The sequence below is a fragment of the Stegostoma tigrinum genome, chromosome 9 (genome assembly GCF_030684315.1).
Source record: "Stegostoma tigrinum isolate sSteTig4 chromosome 9, sSteTig4.hap1, whole genome shotgun sequence".
Lineage (NCBI taxonomy): Eukaryota > Metazoa > Chordata > Chondrichthyes > Orectolobiformes > Stegostomatidae > Stegostoma > Stegostoma tigrinum.
Window position 1 is genome coordinate 21,659,011 of NC_081362.1, and position 11,910 is coordinate 21,670,920.

General features: G+C 39.2%; 1 protein-coding gene across 1 annotated transcript in view; it reads left to right on the forward strand.

Moving 5' to 3' along the window:
* LOC125454850 (cyclin-dependent kinase-like 4) overlaps positions 1 to 11,532 on the forward strand; it is a 132,636-nt gene extending 121,104 nt beyond the window's left edge. The window contains exon 10 of the mRNA XM_059648407.1: positions 11,423 to 11,532. Coding sequence (XP_059504390.1) covers positions 11,423 to 11,518 — 96 coding nt within the window. The 3' untranslated portion in view covers positions 11,519 to 11,532. The remainder of the gene's footprint in view (positions 1 to 11,422) is intronic.
* Positions 11,533 to 11,910: the final 378 nt, after the last annotated feature.

The following is an 11,910-nucleotide window of genomic DNA, read 5'->3' on the forward strand; positions in this document are numbered from 1 at the left end:
CCATCAGGCAATATAAGAATGCAGTAGAAGTAAGAAACTTATTTAAAAATCAATAACAAATGGTTGCTGGATCTCAGCTCTGTCTCAGACTTTCAACTTTTAATCTTTTATTGAATTAATAAAAGTCAATATTAACATTTTGAACAAAATATCTTTAAAAAAAATCAGTGTTGCAATGTAGGGCTTAAAACCATGATGTTAAGAGTAAGAGCCCTGTTATCTATCAACTAAGTTAAGCATTTCATGAATCACTGCACATCACCTTCTCAACTTGTTACTGATTTTATAAAGCTTATCACACCGTGATCAGCCACATTAACTATTGGTCATGAAATATCTTTATATGCAAGCCCAGTGCTTGGAGAATGGTTAAAACATAGGTATTAATTCATTCTTATTATCGAACCCAGACTTTCAGAGATATCATGTTCATGTAATTATGTTGTTAAAGTAGCAGGAACTGATTTTCTAACAAATACCCAATAAATCAGATTGCAACTAGACCTTGAACAGCAAGTGATGGTCAAGGGAGCTGTGCTGTGTGCTGGGACCTCAACAAGCCAATGGAGTCAGTGAGAAAGGCACAGGAGCAGTTGAATAGACTCCCTTTAGGAAAAAGAGTGTTGTTGATGGATGGAAGGCTGATGGAAAGGGGGAGCAGAGAGACAAAGGCCTAGCCCAGTGTAACACATAGACTTATTCCATGTGCATATTGTAAATAGCTTATTGTTTATCCCTAAGTTGCTTCCCTGTTTGCAATGGCCTGATGCCAATGGAGTAAAGAAAGCTTGCTTCATGATCTGTGGCCTTCCACATGTTAAATTCCAAATGACAAGAAGAAAAATATACTTTAAAGAGTGACAATTGGCTATTTGGTTAATGTTGCAGTATTAATCTATGCTGGCATTAAGTTGGCTTGCAGCCACCATGGTGGAAGAAATTACATGAACAGGCAATTGCAGAGAGGGCTGAGAGTGCATGCACCTTATTATCAAATATTGAAGTTAAAAAGAACCAAAACATCTCTGCAGATTAATATATGATGCAGACAAACACTTTTGTGTATTCACTGTCTTTTGAAACTTGCACATTTTCAAACTTGCAAAAGAGATCTTGCTGTCTCAGAGATTTAATCCCCCAAACTCCTGCCTTGTCAATTTAGTTTCCACAAATATACATATTAAAAGCTTTTTACCAATGCATTGAAGCTCTACATATATCTTAAAACATTATTCATTTAGTTATGGTATGTGTTCATTTCCAAAATTCATCAGATTCTGGAAGAATTCCAGTGGAATGAAAAAAAAATATAACCACTCTATTCAGGAAGGGAGTAACACAGTCAGCAGGAAACAATAGGATAGTTAAACTTTACATCTGTTGTGGGTAAGCTCTTAGAATCGATCATTAAGGAGGTCACCACTTGGGAAAAACTGATTGTGATGAGTCAGCATGACTTGGTAAAGGAGAGGACCTGTTCTTTGAAGGAGTAGCGTGCTCTGTGAATAGTGGATAGCTTGCTGATGTATTGTATTTGGCCTTCTAGAAGGCATTTAACAAAATTCCACATAAAACATTATTGTGCAAAGTAGGATCTCATGATACAGGGTAATATACTAGCAAGGAGGAAGATTGATACGCTGACAGAAAACAGGATTATGCAAAATGGGTCTGGTTCACATTGGTAACATGTAACAAGTAGGTACCCGCAGCATCTGTGCTTGGCCATTAACTTTTTACAATTTATATAAATGACTTAGATGTGGGAATTGTAGGCATGGTAGCCAAATGTGCAGACAAAACAAACACAATTTGGAAAGTGTGTTGTGAAGATGTTAAAAAGATGCATACATATAGGTTAAGTGAGTGGGCCAAATCAAGCAAATAGAGTACTGTAATGGAAACTGTAAAGTTGTTCCCTTTGGCAGGAAGAATAAAAATAAACATTGAGAGTGGAAATTCAGAACACAGACTAGCCATGATCTTACTGAATGACGGAGCAGGCTTGAAGGGTTAAAAGGCTATCAAAGGAAAGGCTGCTAATTCATATGTTTGGTTTTTAAATTTTTTTTTCTCTTCTACCCCTTGAATGCCTTGACATGTTGCACATGATTTCACATGGTATCAGTAACCTTTTACCTCCTCATCCAACGGGCTATAATTAATGTGGGAACATAGTCAGCAAGGCCTGACAGACAAACATCGGTTGTTAGAAAATGCTAGAATTTATTATTAAGGAAGAAATAGCATGGCATTTAGAAAAGCTTAATACAAAAGAGTCAACATGGTTTTGTAAAGGGGAATTATGTTTGCAGATGTTATGTATTTGGATACCAGAAAGCATTCGATAAGATGCCACATAAAAAGTTATTGCACAAAGATAGGAGCTCAGCATGTTGGGTTAATGTATTAGCATGATTCAGGAGTAGTTTAAACACAGAAGACAGATGGATGGGATTACAGGTCTTTTTGTGGTTGGAAAGAAGTAACTAATGGATGCCACAAGGATCAGTTCCTCAGTTATTTACTATTTATATTAAATTGTAGAGAAAAGAGCAGAGTGTAATGTATCCAAATTTTCTGATGATATAAAAGTAGCTGGGAGGGCATTATGTGATGAGGACATAATAAATGTCGAAGGGGATTTAGATGGGTTGCGTGAGTGGGCAAAAATTTGGAAAATGGAATTTAAGATAGGAAAATATGAAGTCTTGCACTTTGATAGAAAGAATCAAAAAGTAAACTATTATTTAAATGAAAAGAGACTCCAAAAATGTGCAATCCAGAAGGATCTTGGTGTTATTATGCATGAAACACAAAAAGTTAGTATTCAAATATAGCAAGTAATTGCAAATGGTATTTTAAGCCTTTATTGTAAGAGGGTTGAAGTTTAAAAATAGAATGTCTTTTTGCAAGTCTTGTTGGTAAGGCTGCGTCTGGAGTGTTGTACAATTTTGATCCCATATTTAGGAAAGGATATCAAAGGAAGTTCAAAAGAGATTCACCAGACTGTTTCCTGGGAAGAAAGGGTTGGCTTGTTAAGACTGGCTAAACAGATTAGATCTTTGTTCATTAGTGTTTAGAGCAATGAAAAGTGATCTTATTGAAGTATACAAGATTCTGAGGGATCTTGACCGGGTAGATGGTGAGACAATCTCTCCACTAGCAGGGGAATTTTGACATAAGGAACATAGTTATAGAGAAAGATGCACTCATTTAAAACTGAGATACAAAGGAATTTCTTCTCTTAGAGGGTAGTGAGTGATGGGAATTCCCTACTGCAAGTAGTTGTAGAGGCTTGATTGCTGAAAGAATGAAAAGAAGCAGATAGATTTTTTTGTGGTATTGAAGAGTTGAGTGCTATGACGAGCTTGCATGAAAGAGCAGTTGAAACCTGGGCAGATCATTTATGATCTTATAGAATGGTGGGGCAGCCTTCAGGGATGAATAGTTTCTCCTGATTTAAAAAAAAATGTCCTTATAAGGTTCATCCATAAAGTTATCGCACTTTGCAGCTATAACAGATTAAATATTTCTGCATACCAGTTGTTCAGGAAACAAAGAATTAAAGGAAGAAAGGGGTTGGATGGTGATACTGATCATCAAGATTTGCAGTGCTGGAGTGAGGTTGTTCTAGTGGGATCAAGGGCAGAACCTGTCTGGCTAGGGGGAATTGAAAAAAGCAAACCAGAGATGATAAGAGAGAGTGTGAAAAGAGACTGGAGGGTAACATAAAAGCGAATCCCAAAGTTTTCTTTAGCTACATAATTGGTAAAAGGGTGGCGAAAGGATGAGTGAGGCTGTTTTGGGACCAAAAAAGCCTGGAGGCAGGCTGTAGCCAAGGTATTAAATAAATGTTTTGCATCTGTCCTGAATGTAGGAAGCAGATACCGCAAAGGCCGTGGTGAAACAGGAGGTAATTCAGGGTTTAAAATCAATTAGTAGAAGATTTTGGATTTGACACTAGAACCAAATGAGATGTATTAATACTGTAAGAAATGAGTGTGGAAAATTGTGGAGGCACTGGATATGATTGTTCAGTATTCCTAAGATTTTGGGGTTGGGGATGGCAGGTAGATACTAGAGAACTGGAGTACTACAAATATTGCACCATTGCTCAAAAAATGGTGTAAAGATAAATCCAGAAACTACATTCTAATCACTTTAACTTCAATTGTTAGGGAGCTTGAAGAAAAAAATCATTCAGGATACAAAATTAGTAGGCACTTGAGCAAGTGTGTTGATTAAGGAAAGCCAGCATGCATTTGTTAAGAGCAAATAGTTTTGAACCAACTTGTAGTTTCTGAAGAAGTAACAAAAGAAGATTGCTAGAAGTAATGCTGTTGACATGGTATGCATAGTCAACCAAAAACCATTTGATACTGTACAACAGCACTGCACATGTGGCATGTGGAATAAAAGGGATAGAAGCAACATGAATATGAAATTAGCTAAATGGGAGACATGAGAGTAATTTTCAGTGTTTCAGACTGGAGGTAGATTTCTAGTGGAGTTCCCCAAGGCGCACGGTTGGGACACTTGTTTTTCCTGATCTGTATAATGACCCAGAGCTTGGAGTCAGGGCATAAAGTCAACAGTTACAGATGATATAGAATTTGGAAGTATTTTGAACTTAGGAGGATAGTGTAAAATTTCAAAATCACGTTGACAAGTTGGTGAAGTGGGCTGTCAATTTGCACATGAAATTCATTAAGGGAAATGTGAAGTGATTTGTTTTGGTGGAAAGAATATAGACATTATGAAATAAAGGGTATAATTCTAAAGGAGGTGCAGGCACAGGGGGACCTGGGTATCTCCGTGCATAAATCATTGAAGTTGGCAGGAAAAATCGAGAGATTATTAATCGCAGTATACTTGGCGTTTTTAATAGAGTGCAGAGAATACAAGTGGAAAGAGATCATGTTAAAAATCTCAGGGATGAGGAACCTCAGTTAAGTAGACAGATTGGAGAAGTCAGGATAATTTTCCTTCCAGGGGAAAGTTGAGAGGAGATTTGATAGAAATAGTCAAAATCATGAGTGGTTTAGTTGGTATTTTTGGGATAATTTTTTAGACCAGCATGCTATGGCTCCAGCCATAGGGCAGACAAAACTAGATCTGGTTTTGACCAACAAGATAGGATTAATTACTGACCTCATTTTGAAAGTGCCTCTGGGTAGCAGTAACCATAATATGACTGAATTTTGCATACAATTAAGGGGAGACCAATGTGGGTCTAAGACTATTATCTTAGATTTAAACAAGGACAATTATGAAGACATTAAAGCAGAACTAACAAAAGTGTTTTGGTTAAGAATAGGTCACCGGAGTTTCAGTGGCACATATTTAAGGGGATATTTCAGGATTACATTCCAACAAACAAGAAAAATTCTAAGGGATGGAGCTTCCACGCATGGCTAAATTACAAAACTCAAAGATAGCATCAAATTCAAAAAGACATATAATTGAGTAAAGAGAGGTGACAGGTTAGAAGATTGAACAGAACATAAAAAAATTACAAAAAGATTAATAAGGAGAGAGTATAAAAAAAATTAACTGAAAATGTAAAAACATTTAGGAAAAGTTTTTTCAGATGTTTAAAAAAGAAAAGAGTTAACACAGTGAGTATTGGTTAAAAAATGAGACTGGGGAGTTAGTAATGGAGGATTAAGTGAGGGCAGATGAATTAAACCGATATTTTGCATTGGCCATCACTAGACAGGTTACAAGTAAAATCCTGCAAATTGCTGTAAATTAGAAATGGAAAGGAATGGAGGAATTCAAGGTAATTACAATTACAGGTAGTTCTCCTATAATGTGATAGTTGCATTCTTTCGTGATGTCACACTATTGAAAACCGTTGTAGAAAATTGCATTGTAGGGAAATAGCTATAGAAAATTGTTATACCTGTTCAGCAGAAGGTTTGCTTTACCCAAACAGCATCCACTATTCATCAATTGTGTTGTGGCCAATTTACGTTAATGGAACGCACGCTATAGCAGAACTACCTGTACCAGGGAACTAATACTGACTGACCTGTTGGGGTGGTGAGTTGAAAAGTCCCTGGGTTCTAATGGATTCATCCTAGGATTTTACAAAGTAGCTTGTGAGATAGTTGATGCATTTTGTAACTTAAAACTCATTAGATTTAGGGAAAGCTCCTTTAGATTGGAAAATAGTTAATTTAACTCATTTATTTAAAAAGTAAGGGAGGTAGAAAGTGTAAAACTACAAGCCAAACAACTTAACATCTGTCATTGGGTAAATGTTAGAAGCTATTAATAAAGATGTTATAACAGGGCACTGAATAAGTTCAAGATAATCTGACAGTCACAAAGTTTTGTTAAAGGGTAATCATGTTTAACTAATATATTGGAGTTCTTTGAAGAAGTAACTTGTGTTGTAGATAAAGAGGAATCCGTGGTGTGTTGTATTGATATTTCCAGGTGCCATGTCAAAATGTATTGCAAAAATTACAAGTTCATAATGTTGGAGGTAATATATTAGCATGGATAGAAATCAATACAGTGTGGAGCTAGAGGAGCACAGGAACTCAGGCAGCATCAGAGGAGCAGGCGAGTCAATGTTTTGGGTTGAAACCCTTTAACTTGCTCTGCCCCAGAAGGCAGTGGAGGCCAACTCTCTGGATGCTTTTAAGAAAGAGATAGATAGAGCTCTTAAAGATAGAGGAATCAAGGGTTATGGGGATAAGGCAGGAACAGGATACTGATTGTGGATGATCAGCCATGATCATAATGAATGGTGGTGCTGGTTCAAAGGGCTGAATGGCCTACTCCAGCACCTATTGTCTATTGTCTATTGACTGGGGAGGGGGAAGGGAGCTGGGAAATAAATAGAGAGATACTTAGGTGGGGATTTCCTAGATCTGGGGGAAAAGTCAAAGTCAAGGTAAGTAGTGATGAGTTCGGAGTGCCAGGAACAGGCAGCGTCAATGGGGCACAATGATGCCACCCGAAGATTGCAGGAACAGCAACTCATATTCCGCCTGGGAACCCTGCAGCCCAATGGTATCAATGTGGACTTCACCAGCTTCAAAATCTCCCCTTCCCCCACCGCATCCCAAAACCAGCCCAGCTTGTCCCCTCCCCCCACTGCACCACACAACCAGCCCAGCTCTTCCCCTCCACCCACTGCATCCCAAAACCAGCCCAGCCTATCTCTGCCTCCCTAACCTGTTCTTCCTCTCACCCATCCCTTCCTCCCACCCTAAGCCGCACCTCCATTTCCTACCTACTAACCTCATCCCACCTCCTTGACCTGTCCGTCTTCCCTGGACTGACCTATCCCCTCCCTACCTCCTCACCTATACTCTCCTCTCCACCTATCTTCTTTTCTCTCCATCTTCGGTCCGCCTCCCCCTCTCTCCCTATTTATTCCAGAACCCTCACCCCATCCCCCTCTCTGATGAAGGGTCTAGGCCCGAAATGTCAGCTTTTGTGCTCCTGAGATGCTGCTTGGCCTGCTGTGTTCATCCAGCTTCACATTTTATTATCTTGGATTCTCCAGCATCTGCAGAGTCATTGGGGCAGTCAGTTTCATTGATTTTGGGAAGGAGGTAGAACCAGTGCAGGGGTGGGAAACAAATGAGGTTGAAGGCTGTGGTTGGGAGGTCACCTGAGGTGATTTGGCTATGAATAGTCTGAGAGATGATGGTTTGGTGATCGGGGTGGGGTCATAATTGAGGGGGTGATAGGAGGAGGTGTCAGAGAGTTGGTGCCTGGCCTCCATAACGTAGAGCTCAGTATGCCATACCACTACTGTGCCCCTGTTATCCACAGGTTTCTTAGTGAGATTGGGGTTGGAGCGGAGGACTGCACATTCCACTGGGGAGAATTTGGAATAAGTGAGAGGATAAAAAGATTAAGGCGATTGATGTCGCGATGGCAGTTGGAGATGAAGAGGTCGAGGGAGGGTAGGAGGCTGTGGGGTGCTGTCCAGGAGGATGAGGTTTGTTGGAGGTGAGAGAAGGGGTTGGCAGAAGGTGGGTTAGACTCCCAGTCAAAGAAATAGGTGCAGAGGCAGAGGTGGCAGAAAAAGAGTTCAGCACACAAACCTGTACAGAATTCATTGATGTGTGGGCACGGGGAATGAAGATCAGCCCATTGCTGAGGACTGACCATTGTCCTCAGTGAGAGGGAGGTCTGGGGTGATGGTGAATACTCCACCTACATAAGGTTTGCCCATTGTCTCTGCCTGCTCCTACCCCACTGAACTCATCTCCGCTTGTCTTGACTGTCTTTCTCCCACGGTCCAGGAACTCCCAACCTACATAACCTCCCTTCCACAGCCTCCAGCCTCGTTGTCGCCCAACTCTGCACTGCCTTGTTCTATCTCCTTCCCAAAATCAACAAACCTGACTGCTCTGGTCAATCCATTGTCTCTGCCTGTTCCTGCCCCACTGAACTCATCTCTGCTTATCTTGACTCTGTCTTTTCTCCCTTAGTTCAGGAACTCCCCACTTACATGTTGCTAACTCTGGCATGGATAGAAGATTGGCTGGCTTACAGGAAGCAGAGATTAGGAATAAATGGGTCTTTTCTAGACTGACAACATGAGTGATATGTCACAGCAGTCAGTGCTGGGTCCTCAACTCTTTACAATTTATGTAAATGATTTGGATAAAAGGACCTAAAGTATGGTAGCTAAATTTGCTGATGGCCAAAAAGTAGGAGGAAAGTAAGTTGTAAAGAGGCCATTAGAAGCCTATAAAGGGTTCGGTGAGCAGACAAGGCTCTGTCAAATGGATTTTGCTGTTGGAATTGGATTGTCCGTTTTGAAAGAAAGAATAGAAGAAAAGGCTTATTTATCTCAATAGTGAGAGGTCACAGAACTCTCGAGATCAGTAGAGATCTGGGTGCCTTAATGTATGGATCACAGAAGGTTAATATACAGATGCAGCAAATAATCAAGAAGGCTAACAGAATGTCATCATTTATTGCAAGGGAAATTAAGTGCAGGATTAGAAAGACTATGCTTCAGTTATACATGACATTGGTGAGATTGTATCTGGTGTACTGTGTATGGTATTGATCACCATACTTATAAAAGAATATTAATGTGTTGTAAGCAGTGCAGAGAAGGTTTACTAGACTAGTACCTGGAATGAGTGCCTGGAATGTGGCCCATTTAAGGCCGAGGTTAGGGAAAAAAATCTTTGCGGATTGTAGGGGAAAAATCTTTGAGGATTGTGAGACTTTGGAATATCCTCCCTCAAAAGAAAGTGGATGCAGAATCTTTAAATAGATTTATGGCAGATGTAGATAGATTCTTGATTACCAAGTGATTGAAAAGTTATTAGGGTCATGCAGGAATGTAGAATTGAGATTAAAATCAGATCAGCTGTGATCATGAATAGCGGAGCTGGTTCAAACGGCCTAGTGGCCTATTCTTGTTCTTCATTTGTATGCCCTACTGTTTACAGGTGAAATGAAGAATTACTACCTTTCTCTCAGCTTTGCTGCTGAGAGAATCTGCTGCCTCTGGCTGTTATAAACAATTCTCACTTTACCCACTGAATGTTTCCCAATTCTAGTGGTTTAAGTAAACGATTCCCTCCTTTTTCATGACTCTTGTGTTCTCCAACCTCTTCTGTGACCTGAATAAAATCCTCCAAATTCCTTTTCTTCCTTAGACCAGGTCAGTTTAGGCTTTTAATTTACTTCATAATTTCTCTGGGTCTGCAAACTTGGATTAATATTTCCTTTGTGGCTGTATACTTCAGATTCTATAGCTGTGTTACGATGGCTGCTTGCTAAGGTGGCAGCTCTTGATTTGAGCTGTAAGTCATTTTTAAAATTTTTTTGCTTTTTAGCTGAGATTACTGTGCTTTTGTATAATTTCCCTGGCCTGTCTGAAATTTTAAGTTTTGCTCATGGAGCCTCTGATTGTTTCTGCTTACTATTGATCTCTGATTCAGAACGGTTTCCACAGCAACCTTAGCTACTTTGAAGTTACTAGTTCTTCTCCAGGGCTTTGTTAATTCTACTATTGATGTGAGTCCCCCACCAGTTCTGAAATGCTTTTATCGTTCACTCAAGTATTCTTCCTTGTGGAAGATTGCTATGGGGTTTATTCTGTGGAGTTTTGGAAACTTCAGTCTACTTTGCTGCTGACTGCCATATAGGCAGGCAATTTAAGGCTGAGTCTGAAGATTTCATGATACTCCTCGTATTGTAATGTGGGTCAGTTAAATCAAATCAGTTCTGCTGCTTAACATTTGTATGTCAATGCCAGTTTAAGATACTGTTTGATCTGCTGCTCATAATGAAGGTTGCTGCTACCATTCTATATAAACACAGGAAATACATGGCCTGCTTGCTTTAAAGTAGGCAAGGCAAACTATTTCCTTGTCCAGCTTGTTGCAGTTAGCAAGATATAATTTATTGTTTGTTAGGATCTAACCACAGGTTGCATTGATATGATAAACATTGCAACAGGGATTTTGGAGAGAACTGAATGTTAGATCTCACTCCTTTGAAAATATAAGCTGCTCTGCCCACAAGTCCATATGAAATCTTCATAATGAGTGGAGCTTGTGGCATTCCTTCATATTAACCCCTTCAGACCCATCTCTGACAGATGGGAGATCCGAATCTGGAGGTGACAGATAACATTCTTTCATTAGTAGATAGATCAAGATAAAGATGGAGGCAGACAGTTTCAAAATAACTGTTATGATGGAGGTGATGTGATCTCAGAAGCTTAGTTCAATGCCAAAAAGGATGCTGAGCTTGCTAGCAGATTTTATCAGACAGGAATAGAGTCAACAACAGGGGCACAAATTTTGTAGTGGAAACCAAAGTCATCACTTTGGTTATTCCAGAGAAAGAAATTTAATATGCACAGGGCTGGAAGTCATACAAATAGGCTAACAATATAGATTAAAGGGTTAGGATTGGGTGGCGGTGAGATACAGCTGTATGTTGTTCACATCCATGCCATATTCAACCTCAAACGAAAACAGAAATTGCTGGAAAAACTCAGCAGGCCTGGCAGCATCTGTGGAGAGAAATCAGAATTAATGTCTCGGATCCAGTGACCTTCCTCAGATCTCTTGACTCAGCACATTAGGTTAAAGAAAAGAAGCAATCCATTTGATTTAATATGAACGTTAAGAATATTGAACAATAATTATTTAAGTATTTGTATTTAACAATAGTAATTATACTGTTGAGCTCTGACTATTGTATTATAGGTAAATCCCTGTCTGATTTCATTGAGGCCTTGTTGCCTGAATTGCAGATATTAATGTTATGCTCGATGTGAATTCAGTGGTATTTCCATTTTCACCACCTTTTTCTGCCTTCTGGTGGAAGGGTGGTGGGAAGAAATTGGTTTAAAAACCTAGTCTGGGCACACTTTTGTTGTATATTTATTAGTTTTTTTCATTCTTAACATCAGCTTTTGCCTCAGCTCCCTGGTAATAATGGGTCACCAGCACCAGATCCCAGAAAGCAGGTTCGTCAGCAACGGTTTGATCACCTTCCTACCATCTGACAATCTCTATCAAGCCTCAGTGTGGTTCTGAAGTGAAACAGAAACATCTAGATGTTATGTACACAAGAAAGATTCTATATATGACTGAAGTGGTGATATGGATACTATTTTGCTTTGTTTTACTTTCTGTAAATATGATTCATATATACAATAATTAAAAACAATAAACCATATTTCATATAAAAATTTTCATGTTCATTTTTCTTAGTTAGGTTGGGAGGTTAAATGGGGCATAAAAATACAATTTAAATTCTGTGGTAGAGGTGCATAATAGACAAAGGTTAATGTGTGTGATTGTCTACACAGAATAAGTGTTCTCAGGTTATTCAATTGTGGCCTTTTCCTTAATATAATGAGCAAGATGAGAAGAAATTTTTCACAGAGGATCATTA